We start from the raw sequence: 22,250 nt of genomic DNA on the forward strand, positions 1-22,250 counted from the left end.
AACCATCTGCTTTTCTGACAGTTCATACTTAAAAGTAGATTATTTTTCAGAGAATAATCAATTTTCAGAACTAATCATGTATGATGTCCCCCTCCCTCCAAAATAAAAGATCCTATTTTCATGGACGGTTTGAAGAACTGTTAATAATTAAGATATTGCTTGCAGGGTTGTTGTAGCTGCGTTGGTCTCAGGATGTGAGAGAGACAAAGTAGGTGAGGTCATAGCTTTTATTGGACCAGTTTCCATTGGTGGAAGGGACAAGCTTTCGAGCTTCACAGAGTTGAAGAATTGCTCTGTGAATCTCACAAGCTTGTCTCTTCCAGCAACTGAAGTTGGTCCAATAAAAGGTATTACCTCACCTACCTTGTCTCTCTCAATAGTTAATATATACAGATATTGCCTCTGTTTTAAGGGTGGTTTCAGAATATAGTTGTTAAACTATGAAATTACACCATGGAACAAGCTAGAATTAGTGAAGCCTACCTTCCTCCGATGGGATGGCACAATAAAAAATGTTTCAATATTATGCTTCTTCAAGAAACTGTTCCTTTCATGGCCATACCCTGGTTCTACCTCATAGTCACCATTTAGGCATTCTAAGGTGGTCTTTGTTATGTGAACTTTCCTAGAGAGAAAGACAGGAAAAAAGAATTTAATGCAATGATACATCATGAGCCAGGACCTATTCATTGGGGTGAAATCCACCCCTGTGCAGAGGGCCAACACAAAGGTGAATTACATGCACAAACAGTAGGTGACTTTGTTGTATGGCAGCTAAATTCTCGCAACCAACCAGAATGCAGAGGTGTTTTCAGCATATAAACTTCCTAAATTTAGCAGATGCTTTGAACAAATGTAAATATCTACAGAGTACCACCTCAAATTGCAGTCTTGTTGATTTTACAAAGTATGCAGGCATACATGTTATATTTCAAGTACTCTATCTTTCTAAGTATTTATTAAAGCGCTTGCTGGAGATACTGGCCCTCTGTTTGATGCGTGCCACCCCACTCTTTAAATCTTTCTAGTGGCGGTTCTTTTTCTGCTATATAAAGATCAGGCTTTTGTTTTCACTTTCCCGTCCATTTACAACTCTGAGGGCTTGTCTGCACAAGTGTAATCGGTAAACTGAACCTCAATTAACTTTCAAAGTGGATTAGTTAAACCACATTAAGACTCTGGGTGGACACTCTAAATCAGCATTAAAGTGCCCTTAATTCAGTTTAGTTTAATTCACTTTGGAAGTGAAATAACCTACACTGAATTACAGTCACTTTAATTTTGAATAAGAGGGTCAACACAGGGGTTTAATGAAGTTTAATCCACTTTACATATACACAGTTGATTAATTTGGATTAATTTTCCTTAGTGTCCCCATGTAGACAAACCCTGACAGTCTTAATTTAGCCAACCTATTTTATTAGCTGCCCCCACCCATTCTGTTCTCCCAACAATGCCAGCTAGGTTTCTCCCCTATTTTTCCTATAACTCTCTTTACACTTTCTTCTATGCCACCCTTTACACATGGAACATTTTCATAGAAATTAACTGTAAAGGTATTACTTCTCTTAAATATCTTTTCAAATTCTCTTTACTGTGATGCCTTAAGATAAGCATTAATATATATATATATATAGTTAATATATATAATTATATATAGTTTCCAAAGCAAACTAAACTAAACTACCAAAATCATCTAAAGTAAACTAATGTCACCCATGTAGGAAATTTCCCATATTAACCACAAGGATTTGCAGGCCCCACCTCTCCCTGTTCAGCAGAACACAAATTGTTTTGTAAATATCCAACAAATCTCCAGTTGATACAGGGGATCCCGTTCTAACACGTTTGCATGCACTTAACTTGTACTCAAGAATGCTCAATGTGTTCTTGAAATTTCAGTACCTGCTTGTGCCCATATCCAATTAAATTATTAGTTATCCAAGAGCACATGCAAATACATGATTTGCACACATATGCTGAGTATTTGGATACAGATATTAGGCACAAACTAATGTTTGCATGTTGGGCATGACTAACTTTGAAAATCTGACTTTTTAATGGTAATCCTAAACCACATATTTGGAGGCAGAAATGGGCAAATCCTCCCCTCCATTACACTGAGGTAACTCCATTTTACTGAGAGGAGTATTTAGCTCTTTCTTGACTGAAATTTTATCATTGCCTCATTCCTACCCTTCATATTTGGCAGTTTCTAGTGAAAAGCTTATTAAAAGGACATTTACATTTTAACAGAATTTTGTTCACATTTACTTCTCTTAATGATTACTAACAGAGATCTGCAGGTCACTCAATCCTAGTGTTCCTTAGGAGATGTTTGAACAGCAGGTAATACAGCCTATGAGAGTTCTTAACCTGAAACACCCTTCTGTATCAATTGTTATAGTAATTGGCTTTGCAAAATACTTTCAGTTAAAGAGAGAAATAATTGATGCTCTCATTGAGGGCTGTACTTTTTTCTCTCTGAGACTTACCCAGGCAATCCTCCAGTTTCCATTACATTTGCTAGAGTCACGTCATTTGACCAGACATCATATTGCCATTTGCGGAGACCTAGGACCCCACAAAGCACCCTGCCTGTGTGTAGTCCAACTCTCATGTTGAGATCCACTTCAGTGGCTTCTGCTACAGACCTGCAATAGAGGGTATCAGATCTTCAGAGAAGAACATTCCTTTCCGTCACCTTCCTGTCTCTTTCTCCCAAGACTCATAGTTGCTGCTCATATACACATTGCCAACTGCAGAGAAATGATCTTTAAAAATTTCAGACAGTTCAAACCCTGAATCATATCACTAATTAAATAGATTTGGGGATCTCGTCCCAGCCCCCAGTGAATCAAAATTGCAGTATCCCATGGTGGATTTTCACCTAGAATCTGGCTACTTCATGCTAGTTGCAAAATACAAACTCAAACAGCTCTGTGCTAGATGGGCAGTTACACGGATAACAGCACAGGGAAGAGAAATGATCCCAGCAGTAGAAAAGTTGCTGCACCACAATGGTCCCCAGCGGTGGATTTTCCATTGTCAAGGACCCCCCATGTCACAGTCTGTAGCACATACACTTGTAAAGCTGATTTATTCTCTCTTATTGCTCTCTTTGTTTTATTTCCTTTCACTTTCGCTCCTATAAAAAACTTCTCTTTCTGGTCTCTCGGTATAACGGCAAGTTTACCAAAGATCCAAACTATAATAATATATTGTTTTGTTCCTTACAAAGAGGGAGTGTTTTAATTCCTAACTTTCAGCACCAAATGAAGTTTTAATTTGACTTTCAGGTTTGAATGAATCCAAACACTCAAAGCAAAATTCAGTCAAACATCATGTTTCACCAAATTTCATTCAGAAAAAAATTCAGGGTTAAAGCAGATGTTATACATGACTTCAATTTATATTATCCTGGGGTCATTTGAAACTGGGTTAAAGTTCATTTGAAAAGTCTGCGCCTTTTAGCAAACCTTTTTGTGAATGTGGTCTGCGATTCAAGTTTTGCAAACTGTCCTATGTAGTTCTAGTTGCCTTCTTCTCAATATTTGCTATTAAATTCCTTGTGAAGCTTAGATCTCCCATCAAGATAAACAAAATACACTCTACTTGTAATTCAACTGATCCAGTGACAGCTGAACTACAGCACTTGCTTGTTTATCTTTTGTCTCCACTTATTTATCCACAGTTTTTTCTGTCATAAATTTTCCTGTTTCCTAATGCATATTTACTTTAGGCAGCTATGACAGCTGACAGCAAAGTGATGGTGGAATCAAAAGAAAATAGTTGAAACTATCTTAAGTGTAATTTTAACCTGACATGCATCCAAGCAAACATATTTAAATACAGTATTACAAGGGATTGCTTTCAATTGAATATTAAAATGAACAATATTACTTTTAGAGTTCCTTCATTTCATAGAAAGCATATATTCTATTTATAAAGCCTGGTTTTGTGTTAGAGACTGAGGAATTTTGCCTGGTAATTCATCTCACACAAAGACCATGGGATTTATATGGGTAAAGGGATTTCACCATAAGCATTTATATAGGGCACTGAGGGGAAGGTTAGTCTTGTGGGTAGAGCACTAAACCGGGATTGAAGAGCTCTGGCATCAATTCCTAGCTCCACCCCAGACTTCCTGTGTGACCTTGGGCAAGTCACTTAATCTCTCTGTGTCTCAGTTCCCAGTCTGCCAAATGGAGATAACATTTCCAAGCCTTTGTCTGCAAATGGCACAGTGGTTGGCCTCGGTGTGACCGTAACACAGATTCATAGCAATGATAATAATGTGATACAGAGGAGATGGTGCTAACCCTCTCCACTAAGTTGAATTCCATCCACTGTTTTGTCTTTGTGCATCAGAGAAAGTCCTAAACAATAAACATCAATAAAAATGTTTATCTCCTCTGATTTATTTCCTTATTCTGTAGTAATGTATTTGCTTGACATTCTATCATTAGTTTTACTATCTGATGAACAATTCCACTTCATTTCATTGATTTGAAACTTACTGAGGTAAAAATAATTTTCTTCAAAGTGTCTCTGATTGTTTACTTCCCTCCTTACAATGATGCATATTTAATACATCAGTAGTCATTTTCTTGTATTAATTTGCTTACTGCTCTCAAGATTTCAGATTCAAAATCAGCAAGCGGGCAAGTTCTGCCCTTCCCCCCCAGCCCCAAATCACACAAACATGATATTCCAGTCCTGATCCCCGTGCACCTGCATGTAGTTGGGTTAGCTATTCATAAATACATAGGGCTAGATTTTGTCTAGTCCCCCCCGGAAAGTAAGGTCCCCCTGACAGCCACACACCGGCTTCTCTGATTGAGGCCCAGGGAGCAAGGCTGTGCACATGAGACTTTCCCCTCACCTTACCTCTGTGAGCAAATGGGCATGAGGAGATGCCACTGGGGAATTGCAGGGATGGGGCAAAGTCTTGATTCCACCCTCCATGCGTCAGGGAGCACAGATGGCCAGACATGAGGGTGGCGGTAAAGGGTGAAGTAAGGGTGAAGTAACATGATTGCTCAGCATAGGAAGGTAGCAGGAGAGGATTTGTGACTGAGCCCTAATATCTTTCCTCCTGTAGTAGCATAGCTATCCACTGCCCCATATGCAGGGCTGAGCCTGAAGGCTCAATCTAGCCTGAAGAGATTTACATTTTATACATGCAGGAACTGCAATTAGTTGTTAAAGTCAGTGTGAATGGTACTCCTCTCACTCGGGGCGACATTAAGAGGTTTTTTTATTTCTAACAATTGACAACAATCTATTGCACTGAAACTGCAGCTATCTCTGCAGTTAGGACTGAATTCTAAGATGGGGCATAAATTCCTGTCTCTCTCTAGAAGTAGGTAGCCAGCGGAGGTGAAATTTCACACAGGGTTAATTTTATGCTGTTTGAATTTTCCATGTAGGTTTTAATTTGAGTTCTCCTCATACATTTTGAATCAGAAGCTTTTGAATTTGGGCTATGGCTAAAATTTCCCAGCAGCAACTGTTCATTGTTGACTGATATCTCTTTGAAAACATTGTCTTTTTACACATAACTTGGCAGAGAGGCAGACCCTGAGGAAGACTGAGGCAAGAGGAAGTTTGTTTTTGAAAAATGCTGAATCTAGGATAATTGTTAGCACTTATTCACATTATAGTAAAAAAGTTTATGCGCTGAGCACACAAACCTGATGGGGGCCAGGAATACAGAAGTCTGAGTGGCAGATGGCGGTGGTGCCAAGTGTACATAAGTTTGACTGATTGGGGGTTGGAGGACAGCCAGTTCATAAAAGCTTCTCTGAAGGAGCAACATTCTTCTATAAGATTTTTTCCTACAGCAGGGAAGGGCTAACATGCAACTGCCAAGGGATGAAATACTCTCTTTTTGCATTTCTACCCCCCCATAGGTCCACCCCCATCCAATACCCAACCCAGTTAAGTAACACCCTACAAAATTAATACACAAAAAATTGTTGTGAAGCAGTTAGGATGCAACACACACAAGCTACCTGACACTAACCCACAAAATCAAGGAAACGGAAAATTAACCCACCTAACAGTACATACCCTTTACCCCCACCCACCTTACTATTACCACATCAAGAATACACCACAGACCATGCACTATGACCTTAACTCTGCCCCTACAGGGATACCAGCCTTCCATCACCTCCTTTAACCACCCATCTGTGCACAGCCTTTACCAAACTAGCTTTTTGCAATACAATAATCTACTATGCCAAACTTCCACAACTGTTAGGGCAGGGGGAAAAGTAAAGTGTGCATGCAAAATGGCAAAAAAAGGGCAAAGCTAAGACTGCCGTGCATGGTCTGTGGTATGTGGTAGGAGTGGTAATTGTAAAACATGTGCTTGTGAGTGGAAGAATGGAGAGTATATACTAATAGGTGGGTTAATTTTTCATTTCTTTGTTTTCACGGGCTTGTGTCAAGCACTTTGCGTGTGTTGCGTTCACAATGGAAGTCGTGTATTAATATTTATTGTATTTATGTCAAATTCTGTGAACTATACTCTTCTTCCTGGTAAGTGGCACTTCCCTATTAACATCAATGTTGCCTGTTTTGAAAAATAATTTTTAACATTTGTTCCTATGTTACACTGTCAGGGCAGGTTTACAATAGTTAAAGTTGAAAAATCCTTTCCGTTCTAACCCCCTAATTCTAAACGGTCATTTCTTTCTCAAAACTATACCATTTGGGTTATAATTTCTTAAGTCAGGCCTTAGCCCAGAGATGGATTTTCACTGGAAATTTGAAGATAATCAGTTTAAGATATTTCTGAATTAGGTAAGAGTTAAAAAGAGAAACACGCTTTTTTAATTAAAAAAAAAAACAAACAAAAAAAACCCCAGGGAGAGAGGTAACTGTGAATGTTTGCACATTCTTGCTTTGCCTAAATATCTGAAAAATAATTCAGCTCTTGCTCTTACGTTATAAGTGTCGTCTTAGGGCATAGCTCTTATGGTGCAGTGTTTTTATTTAAAAAAAAAGGCCTTCCATTTTTGTGCTTAATTAATTCAAACTGATCATTTTGAACATTCAAACTAAGGTCACAATACTGCACGCATGTATGCATGTGCTTCCCTTTACTCCTATGACCAGTCCCACTAATGCCAGCAAGACGATTCACATGGGTAAATATAAGTACATTCCTGAGTGTTTCAAGATTAGGGCCTTACTAGCCTTTATATAGTCTATCACATAACACATTAGCTGTGTATTATCTGGAGTCATGTCCCTGCAAGTACATGTGCATGTGCATAATTTATTATTTTGTATTCACAAAATACTAAAAACCCTTTCATATTCCAAAAAACTATGTTGAAACTCACATTAAATGTAAAGAGAAGGGGAAGGAAATATCCCCAAACAGGGAAAAGAGGCACAATCCATCAAGACCTTGAAAATAAATCTGTTCTTTCCTCTGTTCTAAATGCCCTCAAAGGAAACCAAAAACTCAACTTTTAAGGAAATATGCTTTTCAAAACGGGAAAATTGTAACAGAATTTGTTTGAAAAGTTCTAGTTAGAGATCGCAAAAGATAGAGTAAAACTACATTACTGAGTACTACATAAAGAAAAGGAGTACTTGTGGCACCTTAGAGACTAACCAATTTATTTGAGCATAAGCTTTCGTGAGCTACAGCTCACTTCATCAGATGCATCTCGAAAGCTCACGAAAGCTTATGCTCAAATAAATTGGTTAGTCTCTAAAGTGCCACAAGTACTCCTTTTCTTTTTGCGAATACAGACTAACACGGCTGTTACTCTGAAACCTGAGTACCACATGTTAAGGAAAGTGAGCTTTGCAATATATTCATGGATCATAAAGTAGAATCTGAAGGCATTTTGTGCTTTGTTCAATTAATACAAAATCTAAATCGCAAATGTATTTCTACCCTCTTCCCAGAGACTCCAAAATGTGTCAATGATATTTGTATCATTTTTAAAGCCAAGCAGAAAAACAAAAAAACACTGTTCATGTATATTTGTTCAAATTTTAAAATTCCTAATTTGCTTTGGGTGTGTTTGTACCTCTTTTGCAATTAGTTTCCATGAATTTTCTGGCAAACATATGAAAAATGGGGACTATTAAGCAACTATTAATGAATACATTGGTGAGCAAGTTTCAGACACAAAATGTCAGCGTGTTCTCCCAATATCATGGCATTTCTGTCTAATCAAAAGAAACCAAAATTGTTCTATGTGAATATTAGAAATTCACTACAATCTGCTTATTAACAATCCACAGGCCAAGAACTATTTGCCAAAAGTATTCAGTAAATAATTTCAAATTATGAATACGTTTCTGAAAGTCATCAGCTATTCAAGGACAACCATATTATTAGAAAAGAAGTTGAAGTTTGTCATATTATTCACTTCATAGATTACTTCTGTAGCTAATGATTCATTTTTTTGCTTTGCAAACTGGACCCAGAAACAAACTGAGGCTGAAATTCACTCTACCCTCACAATCCTAGTGGGATTATGGCTCTGTGTAAATGGCCTATGGGTAGATGAAATCTACTTTACCAGCCCAGCCTCTGCTGCTCCTTTAATTTTACAAAGTTATGTACTTAGCTACAATTATTTCACATAGCTCTTACAAACTATCAAACTCATTTTAAAGAAGCTTCTGAACAGTTATCAGATGGAAATGCATTTCAGAATAGATCAGTAGTGACTGAGTTTGAACTAACAGCACTGAAGTAAGAAAATGCTTTTCATCCCATTTCCCACAAGTCATTCAGTTCCCACCTTCATTTATCATGTAAGTCCAAAAGAGTCTGCATACAAGTAGATATTTCCTGGTAAAGCCAAAGACAAGCTTTTCTAGCTATTTATGTATAGGAACTCTGCTTTCTAAGTCTAAAGAATTCCCAGCTGGTGGTCCTTAAATATTAGGAACACAGTATGTCCCTTGAAGTTTTCCATGGTAGTTCAATGGTAGTTCCATTTAAGAACCATCAGGAATCAGTTAGCTCTTGGATGCTAATGACAAAGACTGTCTTACTATGAATTGCCTCCAGATTAGCTGGATGTTTTTGAATAACCGCTATGACAGATGCCATGTCTGGGAGGACCACACACTATCATATTCTTCTGTTGTTTAATATGGGTGTTTCACTGGAGAGTACAGAATACATAACTATTAAGTGCCATTTGTATAGATTCACAGTGTATACAATGGAACAGTCTTTGAAGCGCAAACATCTTAATTGGGTCCCTAAATCCCAATGCCAAGATCTTAAGACATAGAAGGCAAAAATTAGGCTCCTAAATCCATGTTTAGACTCCTAAATAAACTGCCTGATTTTCAAAAGTACTGGGCAGTCAGCATCTCCCATTGAAATCAATCCATCTGATCCCAAGTGTTTATAAAACTTAACAATTTATTACACACCCTCATCAGTAGGAATGGGTAAAATATGCTGAAATGTTACCATGCTCATGAACTGAATACAGAAACTTCTATGATCCATGTCAAAGTCACATCTGATTCTGTATTGCAGGCAACAGCCTTCTGAGAATGCTCCTCAGCTGACTTAGAGCTGTTGTAAGGGCCGTACACTAGCCATTCTCTCAGGCCCCAGCTTAGGGATATATCTGCTTAGGGAGAAAAAGGGTAAAGGCAGGCCAGGAGTGAAAAGGCAGGCCAGGAGTACGTCTGTAACATACTATAGATTAGCCATTTTCTGCTTGTCTGAGCCCATAGGATGCCACAAGAAACAGAACATAAAGTAAGGCTGTGATGTAGTCACAGATATTTTTAGTAAAAGTCACGGACAGGTCATGGGCAATAACCAAAAAGTTACTGCTGCTCTGGGGCAGCGCCCGGAACCAGTTGCCCGTGGCCACCGGAGCAGCAGTTGGTGCAGCTGCAGAAGTCACAGAGGTCCTGGAATCCATGACTTCCATGAAAGATTTGCGGCCTTAAACATAAGAAAAAGCAGCTTGAGGTCTGCCCTAACTTACCCCAGGGAAAAACAGGCTCTTTGCTGACTCAGAATATATAGTGGGATAAAGTGGCTTAAAGCCGCTTTCCTTCACATTCCCATCTATTTTTGCCCCAAATGCAGGGAAGAAGCTTACCTTATCCCGTTAGCTCCCACAGTTAAACAGAATTGGAACAGGTGTATATTTGGATGGGAGACTGCCCAGGAACACCTAAGTGCTACTGGAAGTGCTATTAGTGATTCAGCGATGGCATGCTTCCCTCTGTATTGAACCTGGGCCCCAGCATGAGACTGTAGTGTGATATGTGCCATCAAGCTAAGGAGAGGGATACCCAAGGCTAGCGATTAAAGATTCCCTAACACTTTTCACAAGCTTATGAATGTTAACCTCAGTGTTCTGGCCACATTCCAACTGTAATATTTATCTCCTCCTTACCCATATTCTGTCTTCATTTTCAATTGGATACATTACACTTCATTTCCTGCCCTGTGGCACTGCTGAGTACGATTAAATAATTCCCACATTTCATCCTTGAAGAGGCTGTATTTCCACCCTGAGCAAAGGAATTCTTTATATGTAATTAGTATATCAGTTTTTGAAATACTTTTGGATCCTTTGGGATGAAAGATGCAAGTTATTATTTTCTGTTTAAAGACTCATAAATCTCCCACCTTTAAACGAGGCTGAGGCTCCCACTTCCACCCACTCTACTGGGGAGTAGCCAGCAGCTTGGAAAACTTGAGTTACATAATAAATATACCGTGGCAGTTACATAATAAATATATGATTTTTGAAAGTAAAATACCCTTGTAAATAATACTGACGACTGAAACCTCCAAGGTGTGACAAGCAATTTAAATAAAATGAAGAAAAAGAATCCCTGGCTTAAATACTATTAAAGAGTGAGATGACGACACCTGCCACATACTGATGAGAAGCTAAAGAATATGGGCACGTTTAACTATGCCACTAATGAATCTGATAAAGAAGATTTATGGGCAGAATTCACACCCATGCTGTGGACCAACAAGTTCTATGTAACACTTAACTCCACCTCCAGTCTCACTTAATCCATCAAGGTAAGACTTAAATGGGGCATACACCTTGTGCTGTACCCCTGCACAGTGGTGAATTTTGCCCTGTTACCATAGGGTTACAGAGGAATTCAGCATGCAGAACAAGGATAGGATACAGTTGCCTAAGCATTTTACTACTGTGAAAGAGATGCCTCATACACTGACTGTAGTCTGACTTGGATTGTGAATTTGAACAGGTTACTCTGAGGAAGAAAGAAGTTGGGGCAATGATAGGAAATTTTCAATAAGTTTTTTAGAGAATCTCCCAACTCCTCTTGGATCACTCTACTGGTAACAAGGAGAAGCACCATCAACTGGAACCTAAATGCAGGGCCATATTTAGGGCATTTAGAAAAAGAGCATCTGCATGGACATGTTAGAGAGCACATACCATATTGTCCTCGGGACTATAGAAAAATGTGGTAAAAGACAGTCCCTGCCCTAAATAGCTTACAGTCTAAGACCCTGTTACTGCAAGTACTTGTGCACATACTTAACTTTGCACATGTGAGTTATCCCATGAAACAAATAGAACTACTCACATGTGTAAGTGTTTGGAGGATCAGGGGCTAACTCTATACACTTAGGACTTTTTTGTCCATCCCAAAGAAAACTTTACTCCTCACGTTCCTGTAAATTGGAAATGTCTACTGTGATTACCGAATCATTAAACCGTTCCAGAAGATCCACCAGGTGAACATCAAACAGCTCAAACAGATGATTTTTCATTTCATTGTGCAATGTGACAAGGCTGATACTAGGGATGGAACCTTTCTCCAGACAAGGATTTATACCAGCAATACACGTTTTCTGCAGTGGGGCAAATAGACCTTGAGAAGCCCACTAGTCCTACAGCTCTGACGTTGCCTGAAATGAAAGGTAATTTAAATACCTAAAATGCTTCCACAGCTCATGGAATTGATGAATAGCAGCATCTTCATATATGGAATCACTAACCAGACCGATGGACAAATAGTTAAAGTTGAAATTCAACTTCCATTATAAACTGTGCCTTCATCCCCTTTTTCATTTGCTCATTACACTCTCAAACTAAATTCCTCTGGAGTCTGAAATTTTCCAAGCTTGTTCTCTGCACAGAAGTAAAAAAAAATTTTTTTTACTTATGCATCAACAAAATCCTATTATCAGGCTCTTGAGTTCTGTGAACGTCTGTAGGCTTGGCTATACATTCTAATCAATCCTAATCTCGGCACACACAGCTCAACAACGTCTGACTGGATGCTGCTCCCTATCACAGTGTTATGTCCTGGGCCTCTGCCTCAGTTTCCCCTTTAGTTCCAAGGCCAATTGCCTGTCCGCTTTTCCCCAACCTTCCCAGAAAGGCCTAACTGCCATGCCCAGAGCATTTCAGGCCCCTCTTCGAGGGCACCAGTTTATTAATTCAATCAAACCTCACAATCAGCGCAGGCTGCTGGAACCCAGAGGTCTTTCATTCTACTCCCCTATCTTTCTGTTCCAGGGCTAGTCATAGGAGCCAACCTCTCTCCTGCAGCTCCCTGCTGTCAACTGAGGGATCTCAGCTGTTTGCAAAGCTCACCTGGCCCCCTCCCCAGCTGAGTCTGATAAACTGAACAGGGCTGGTTGGTCCTAGGTTCCTGGCCCTTAAAGGGGCAGGCCACCCTGCTACACCCATATTAAAGTGAGGAAAATTTTCGCAGTGATTTCAAAGGTAACAATAGCTGTTCCCTGACCCTCTTCTGATTTCTGAGATGATCACTGTTTCTATGTTAGTTAAACTAACAGAAGGCATATGCAGCAGGTCTGGGTCTTGCAATCCTTACTCACACAAGTAATTCCATTGAAATCAATGGATTACTTAAATGTGTGAAAGATGAAGGATTGGCCTCTGCCAATTTAACTCTCTCTATAAATCTGACACCATCAATTACTGCTCCGTCAACCTTGACTCTTTTTCATCTTGCCCTCTCCCACCATCTCCTAATCTCCAATGCACACACTGTGCTGTCTTTTCCAATTTATTAAACCCTGTCAAAAAGAAAATGCTGAAGTTGCCTGTTACTTATCTTCTACCATGAGTTCTCACTGACCGTGCCTAGATAATACATGGCAGCCCATCTGCTTCATTCCCTCTTTTCTAATTTGACTTTTCATTGATGTTTACTTTATCATGATAGCAGACAATAAACGCAAACATGAAAGAGAGTCCAACTAATGAAATTATAGATTAATTTTCATATTTAAAAATAGGTAAGAGGCAGAAGCAGTGCCTTTGCATACATTTTAAATGAGAAGTTCACAGAATTTGTAGAAGGTCTATATGTCTAACTCTACTTCTCCCCAATTCAAGGACTTTCTATAAGTGGAACACCTATTTACTACAGAAGGAATGCTATGCATAGATGGCTTTGCAGGATACATTTATTTAGTAAAGACAATATTGATTCTGATCCTAGCGTATATCTGAATTGCTGAAATATCCCTTGTTAGTACATTTTAACTGTATTTACATAACAAAAATATCTAAAATAATAATTATTACATAGTAAAAGAAATAATAATAGATCTTTAGGTTTGTATATCACCTTTCATCCTAAAATGCATTACAGATTTCACAATATATACATACACAACAGGAATTTATACTGGATGAATGGATAGCTGAAAATGGACACGTTTATCCAAACCTCTTAACATTTTGGTTATTTTGATAAATGGGACATAGAATCAAATCATGCCTGAGCCAGTGTACCACAAGGAGACAGAAATGGGATACAGCCACTAGCTATATCAGATTCTTCCCTGCCTTTCTCTGCACTATGGAATTCTCCTTAAAGGAAGTCTAATGGAGCCATGCCACCACAAAGCTCCAGAGCTGGTATGGAGATACAGAATTGTGTGTCTATTGCCATGTACCTCCAAAGGATCTGCAAGGTTTAGAAGACACAATCCTTGCCATGACTTCAATGACTTCAAACCCAGCTCTCAAAAGAATTTGGAATAATAATAATAATAATTGAAGAGAACCCCATAAAATTTTCCACAGCTCCAAGCTCCTTCATGAAGCAGCATGATCTGGCTCTTATACAGCTATTTTATATGAATGGAATACACGATGGTGTGGTGTATACATCAGCATGCATTTCAGGATCTATAAGCATGTATTTCAGGTACTATCAGCATGCATTTCAGATAGTCACATTACATACAGGTGGCAGAGTCACTTTTGAGTTATGTAGGTTGCAAGTGCCAGTAAGACTTACAACACAGCATACCATCATGTATTGTAGAGATGTCACATATGATAGACAAAAATACTCATTGCAATGTGTGAGAGAGTTTTTTCAGATGTTATGAGGACTATTTTTCATAATGCTCTGACTGTGAAACTATGGCCTCAATTATCCTGTTTGCACGTGCACTGGTCTGATTGCTTAAACTGGACTTTGCACATGTATAACAGACAGCATGCTCTGGCTCCCAGTATCTTTGTCCAGCTGTTCACGTCTCAGAAATATAACTAATGCATTAAAAATACCTCTAAAAAGTACTTAATATCTCACCAATTTAAACCTGCCATTCAGAGCCATTCCTAGGCTAGAAGTGAAAGCTAACTCCCCCACATAGGGAAGTTGGGAAGCTCCCATTTCAAGACTTAGAGGTTTGTCAGATATCTGTCATTGACCAAGAACTGAATTTGCCCATTCTGCAACTTGGGCAATTAGAATTCTGGGAGCAGGGAGGCCTGCAAATTTCACCTTTGGACTGCAGAGGAAACATTTCTTTGGCAAGCTGGTTTAAAAAGTAAACAAACATGGCAACTGTGCAGAAACCACCCAATAGTGACTGGAATGTTAGCCTAAGTCCTGAGAGAGATGGATCAGTGAGCAGAGAGGAGGTGAAATGATCAAAGTCACAGGCTAATTCATTTATCACGTGGCTCTGCAAGATAACACATGGATATTGGCTCCAAATATGTAGGATAGATAAAGACTGACAGGCAGCCTAAGACAGAAAGATACTACTAAGTAAGGCACTATAGGCCCTTCATAACGTTTCTTTAAAATCAGTACTGAAATGTTACTGAGGACTGCAAACGCATACAAATTATGCTTTTCAAAAATCATACAACTTCAAGTCATTTTAAGTTTTTGATCACTGTACATAAAACTATAGCAGAAAATGCTTTACTGCCTGTTTTCAAATTAATGGCTAGATTGTACCTTGATCTATGTACCTCTGCTGGGGACTAAGGGGCTGCAGGCGTGAAAGGATCACTTTTCTTCCTCTCCCAAGCAGGTAAGTAATGAGGAGAGGTGGAGCCTTAGCTCTGGTCCCTCTCCTGTAGATGGGATGGCCAATGCAAGGGGCAGGGGCAGTAATTAGCTTCTTGTAAGAACTAATAGCCAATTACTATCCCCTCTCAGAACAGGGCTCCTGGAGAGTCGCTCCCACAGGGCTTGTGGCAAAGCCATAATCTAGTCCAAAGGCAGTAGCATTATGTAACTCAGTGTGTATTTATATGTAGCATGACTATGTGTCTGTGTGTTCACATATATATTGTCTGTAAAATATTAGATACATGGTAGTGAAGAAACCACACAAATTCTTCTCCCCCTTCTCCCTCCCCAGTGTCAGTATATGAAATACATTTCCAGCTCTTGCTTAGTAACTAGCAGGTCATTCAGAACTCTCTCACATTCACACTTCGCCTTTTGGTATAAAGGCAATCAGTTCAGAGCTCTGAAGCATAACGAAAACTTTTCTGAGAGGCAAAATGAATTTCACATTGCATGTCTGATGAAAAGCAAAATAAAAGTTTCAAAATGACACACAGAAAGGCAAAAATCAGAGTGAACAATTGATTTGGGAATATGAACACACACAACAGATATACATCAAAGTCTGTTTGGCATTTACATACAAGTGGGTGAACTGAGAGCAGTTTTAATATTGAACAAGCAGGAATTAGATTCCCTGCTTACTGGTTCAATGCACACTGCTATGGCAAATAGCAATAGAGGTAGTTCATGAGTTCCCCTTTCCTCTCTCCCCCTCACTGCACGGCACATGTGCATGCATTCACAAACTCATTTTTTCTCATCAAACTGATTAAATGGAATAGAAAAGCAGTGCCTAGAATGCACTGTGTAAAAACAAGACTCTCTCATGGCACAAGTGTACCACTGTAAAGGTTTAAATGAGCATAGTTTCCACAGAAACTACCACTCCCTTAATAACACACATCACAAACATGGCAGGGATAATACTGTTTCCCATTGGGCACTGAAGCCTAAGTACAGTGACTGAGATACTTACGTGATGGTGTCAATCATATCCAGTCCCATTTCGACACAGCAGTGGGCATGGTCTGTTTTGGGCTGTGTCAATCCTGATACACAATAGTAACAGTCCCCTAGAATTTTAATTCTTCTGCAGTGGTTTTCCTTTAATAAAAACAGACAGGAATAATAGATTTTTAAAAAGATTTACAATAGAAATCACATATTTCTGCATAACAAACTTTTTTCATATAAAGTTTATGTGGTCACAGTAAACAATCTACAGTGCAGAAGCTATGAGGTCTAATGCTGAACTGTCATCTTCTGTATATCAAGTAGAGTAATCAGTCTAGCTTTGTTCAATTGGGCAGCATCATAATTCCAGATTACAATGTAACATTGTGACCGTATGCTTTCCAACAGAGATGCCTCAGATCAAAACACTGCATCTTAACAGTCACAAACAGCACATAAATTCGGATCCAAACTTTGCATCTGGATTATAATGTCTATAATAGTTCAAACCAAAAGGCTGGAACCGAACTACCTCTGAACATTGGGGAAGTTTGGATTCAGATGAATTTGTGACTCAAACCCATCTGTAATTTACAAGGCAGGTGTTTTTGTTGTTGTTGTTGCTATGGTGGTGCTATTTTGTTTCTTGGGAGTTTTGTTTGTTTGGTTGGTTTTTTAAGAAGATGCTTATTGGGCTGTATTAACAATACGTAAATCTGATAGGGCAAACTCATTCTCAATTTAAATGTGCGAACATGACATATGGGCAGAACAGAAGATGCAGTCATGTACTGTTACTGAATTTGTCTCTATTTACATGGGCTTGCAAGTTCTTCAGGAGCAAGCGTATGACTAAATCTTCCATGATTTGAAGGAGAAATGATGGGAGGTGGTGACAGCTATATTATTTTCAGTAGCACCTCCACCAGTTGCAAACTAGAACACTGCTTAGTAATAATGCAGCTTCATAGGGGTTGAGTTGCTTGCCAAATCTCTGTCCAAAGCCCTGACATGGAAGGTGTTTTCCAGTGATCCGATGCACGGCGGCCAGCTAGGACCTCACACATAGAACTATGCTGAAATTATGACTCATTTGTTTGGGACAGTGACTTAAGCCTGGGGCAGGGCGACCCTCGGCGGAGCAGGGTCCGGCCACCCCCTTTCCGCTCGGGGGGTGGGGGAGGGGCTCTGGGTTGACCTGATGGCAGGTTTGCTTAAAGCTAACAACAAATTGGAGATCAGGAAATTCAATTAATGTAGTTGGTACATGACATGAAATATTGCTATATAGTCCTGACCAACAACTCAGGACAATGTAGGTAGGGACTGTTTTCCTGAAGCCCCCGGTCAGGGTCTGGCAATAACACAGTTAAACAAGAAAAGATGGTGATGGTATCCATTGCAAGAAAGACTGCACAAAGCTCCTGGTGAGAGCAGTGAAAAAGAGTACTTAAATAAAACAGATTAAAGGATCCCAATTTTATGGCTGGGACTATGAAGGCACATGCCTCATGGGATTACTTAGTATGAATATTCTGACCAATTTTTCCTATAGTGATGTCCCAGGTAAAGCTTAACTCAAGTGGCCCAGAAAAAAAAAAATTAAAATGTCCAACAAATTTCTTAATCTGACTGGTTCGGCTCCTCCTAAATCCACATTCTGAGAAAATCTAAGGCTCAGTGATTTGATCACAGCTCCCCCACAGGTAGGTCTACACTTACAGCAGCATGTAGAATACAGACACTGTATAGATATAAACAACAATGCAAACAGTGAGGCACAGCTGAGGAAAGCAGCACAGAGTAGAGTGCCTGAACCCAGGGTACATACTGTACATGATTCTCTACATGCCCAAGCAGTGCCTCCCGCGTCTACACGGCTATTTTGGGCAGGGTACTGCCAGAGCCTTTCCCCACTGCAGTGAAAGACTCCAGCAGCGGGGAAAGTCTCTCGCAGCTTCCCACTGCTGGAGCCTTTCCCTGCTGCCTCTCCCTGAGTAGGAGCCTTTCACCGCCGTGTGTAACTACATGCCACAGCGTGGAGGCAACTTGCTTATGCCATCAAAAGTGTAGGCAGCTGTAGACCAAGTTACAGTGACACTGATCCAATCAGGGAACAGAAACAATAACACATGGCTCACCCCAATCACCATATATACTTGTAACAACCAATAGCAAACAACTTGGTAAAAGCTTTACGACTATGAGCTGTTTGCTGTGTTTTCATAAAATATATAAGCATTTCTGACTAGTGAACAAGTCTGTATGTATACACCCAAATATATATATAAATTATATGTACATATAAAATCAACATCTGTCCTTGAACAGAAAAGAGGGTGAAATCTGAAAAATGAATGGTGAATAGTTTTCCCAACTCCTTTTACACAGAGCATTAATTAAGGAGGAACCCTATACAGAAAATAAAAGAGTAGGCCATTCTTTCCAGGTATGTTCTAACAAGCAGCATAGATATTTTGGTAGGTCAGATAGCTGTTTAATATGCCATAGGGCATGATTTGGAATGTATTAGTCTTTATTTTTGTTCATATTTTTTTATTAATTTCATCATTATTAATTGGAAAAGTCAAAATAGCTTTATCATGCAAAATAACTTCTGTTAAAGAATATGTGTATTTGGCAGTTATTCTTCAAAATTATGCTTTATTGCCTAGGAACCCAATATTGCAAACACATATGAACGTGCTTAAGTTTAACCTTAGTTAGGACTATTCCTGCAGCCCATACTCAGGAAAATTCTCATAGATTTTATTGCAAGTTTTAAGTAAGTAAGGATTGCAGACAAAAGCCCTAAGTATTTTGAGATCCTTGGCTGACTGACAGTATTAATGGAAGGTATTATTACTAGAAACCAAATACCTATGAATATACAATCCAGGAGGTCTATCCTGACATGGAACAGCTCTTCTTACTCCATGTACTAACTTTTGAACAGGGACTGCTAAATTATGCTGACAAATTAAGGATTTTTCATGGAGCAAATTATGTACCAATAACAGCTGCTCCAGAGTAAAGACTGAAACCCACTTTTTGTCCTACCCTACATAAAGTTTTTTCAGCTTCAAATTTGGTATGTGTGGTCTGTGACCAGCAGATGACTGCTTGACCTAATCAGAACAAAGCCACTTAGAAATACGGATGCAGAAAATTAATTATGCCACATTGCTTCTTCAATGCCTACCTACAAAATGGCTTGAATGAAAGACTTAGTTTTATTAGAGAGAGCTTGGTGTAGAGTACTGCATAAACCACATATGAGATGATGTCAGGGAAATGTACTAAGTTATTAGGATCATCACAGCAGCAAATCAGAATCCAGCAGATTTAAGGATTGTTGGGTAAGAGAAGACAGAGTTTTTATTATAATTATGTGTATTACCATAGTGCCTGGGAACCCCTTGTACTAAGCATTGTAAAAACACAGAACAAAGGATGTTCCCTGCTCCAAAGAGTTTACAATTTAAGTAGAAGACAAGAGAAAACAGATGGATAAAGACAGACAGACCAGGAAGAACAATGAGATAACATTGATCAGCACAATAACTGTTGTCAAGATTTTTGAAGCATCATGGGAAAGGAGAGTTTTAAGGGGAGGTTTTTTATTATTATTATTTTCTATCTTTGTAATTTTTTAAAATCTATTTTTGTTCCCCTCCTTTCCCATCCCCAGCCTGGACATAAAATAAGGGAGAAATCAGCTGCCTTTCCTTAAAAAAAAATATGGTCGATAACTACTCTTCTTACATCAGCTATCACTCAGACACTCATACAGAGAAAACAACCCCAATCTTAAATTTTCTTTAAGATTGGTTGAGATTTAACCACGTGTTCCACCAAATTTAATGAAACACACGTGGTGGTTGAGGTAGTATCTTTTATTGAACCAACTTCTGTTAGTGGAAGAGACAAGCTTGTGAACTCCACCCTCATCCCTTTAGCCCCCTCCCACAAAAAAAAAAACAACAAATAAAACAAACACACTTATGGAGGACCTGGGGCTAAATCATCTGCACTGCTTTGAAAAATCCCACTGTATTCTTTATCAGCTTTTTTCCTCACTCATATCTATTTATAGCAACTGACTAATGCACAATGATCTGTAGGAGCTTGTTTGATTTTCTTCTTGCTGCTCGCTCTCTCTCTCTGTATGAGGTTGATTTCCAGTGCTAACAGTGAATCTATATGTGAACAATCCCTTTAACTTTATATGCAAGTTAACCAAAGAAACTCTTTCTTTTTCTCCCTGTTGTTTTATTGAAACTCCCAGAAACCACCTGAGTCAACACAATTCCCCAAAAGTGATAGTTATAAATTCAAGTCACCATTGATTCAGGCAGCTCCTGTAATAGTTGATCATTTTGGCCTCATAAGCGTAATAGAAGGCACCAGGGTCTGACAGTATTTCCAGCCCACTGCACTCGCCAACCAGACCGTCCACCTGCAGAGTTTAATCAAAATACTTCCAAAATGAGCTGCAGAGAGTTCCCTCCAGACAAGAGAGCAATTTGTTGGTATCAGGTGGAGGCCTAAATCTACAGCTTCACAGATGGCAGACTCTTTCAAGTTGCTAAGTAACCTTTAAATTTTCAACCAAAGTGGCTAATAAACCCGTTGGTCTCCTCTGAGTGGGGCAAGGGGAGCTTTCTTAATTCGGAAAGGGTTCTGATGTTTTTACATATCTTCAAGTTCTCTTGCAAAAGTCGTGGTTGCCACCTCGGGATACGGAATACAAAATTGGAATTTCAGATACATTAGATCAAGCCCCTTGTACCGCCCAATCCAAATTATGTTTCATGCTCAGTGATTGAAGATTTTTTAACAAAATAAAGGGAACAGAATTCACAGAGGAAGAAAGGACCACGTAACAAGGTATTAAACTTTTGACCTTGAAGGAACTCTTGATAAATGCTTAAGCCCCTCTGGAGCCAATGCTTTGCTGGCTCAGCACTTAGGACTATAGCTGAGAGACCTTCTCAACTGCCAAATTCTAACAAGGTCTAGAATTACTTTTTGTTTGTCTGCTGCCAGCAGAGGAGATAGACAGATGCTGATGGGCATACAGCTGCCTGTTGCCTGCGCGTTATTGTTCTGTCTGCAAAACTGAAACTAACTAACATGAAAGTGAGGCTTTGCACTAGGGAGGGGGGAGACCACAGAGCTCCCTGAACATTTAAAGAGACAAGGCATCATATCGTTGATCAATGCAACTCCCTTTTTGGACAGGACTGGTGAGAAATTTGTTCTTACGTGAACAGATCTAGGTCAACACTTTGAAAATATTGGGCATGTCTACAGTCGAGACATCTTGCTTGAGCTAGTGCATTGAAAATAGAAGTATAGCTACAGCAATATGGGAAGCGGGAAGCGGTTGCCACCCCAAGTGCAATCCTGCCCCAGACCTTGGGTACATACTCAGGCAGCTCGTCCTCACTAATGCCCACACTGCCATGACTACACTTCTATTTTAGTACACGTATGTCTGGCCAAGCTGCAAATTACACCTCCAGCTCAAGTATAGGTATAACCACTGATGCTTTTTCTAACATCTGTAAAAATAAACTAAGTTACCGACACAGGGAGCAAATGCTTCTCTATTTAGCGCACAGTGGAAGCTCTAGGGTTGCAACTATCTATCTGGACTACAGCATAGTTTCTGCACACCAAAAAACAAGAACAAAAAATGAAGACTAGTTAAATATAATTAAGACGAACAAACTTTTAAAATCTAAATGCCAAATGTATCCCTAAGGTAACTCCATTAACTACAGGGATAAATTTGACCTTATGTGACTTATATATAGTTAACTCAGTGTTTGACATATGGATCCAACGTACTTTCTGTAGGCCTATTTTAACCTGTTTTGCAGTTATGATATTTGAATAAGTTTATTGCT

General features: G+C 39.2%; 1 protein-coding gene across 3 annotated transcripts in view; it reads right to left on the reverse strand.

Moving 5' to 3' along the window:
- ADCY1 (adenylate cyclase 1) overlaps nucleotides 1–22,250 on the reverse strand; it is a 238,948-nt gene that overhangs the window by 87,897 nt on the left and 128,801 nt on the right. For all 3 annotated transcript variants that reach the window (XR_012667129.1, XM_075125580.1, XM_048839215.2), the window contains exons 5-7: nucleotides 16,358–16,485; nucleotides 2,496–2,654; nucleotides 484–625 (exon numbers count right to left, since the gene is read on the reverse strand). Coding sequence is in view for 2 of the 3 variants with exons in the window: in XM_075125580.1 (XP_074981681.1) it covers nucleotides 484–625; nucleotides 2,496–2,654; nucleotides 16,358–16,485 (429 nt within the window). In the remaining variant the exon portion in view is untranslated. The remainder of the gene's footprint in view (nucleotides 1–483; nucleotides 626–2,495; nucleotides 2,655–16,357; nucleotides 16,486–22,250) is intronic.

This window comes from Caretta caretta, chromosome 2 (assembly GCF_965140235.1).
Source record: "Caretta caretta isolate rCarCar2 chromosome 2, rCarCar1.hap1, whole genome shotgun sequence".
In the NCBI taxonomy this organism is placed as follows: domain Eukaryota; kingdom Metazoa; phylum Chordata; order Testudines; family Cheloniidae; genus Caretta; species Caretta caretta.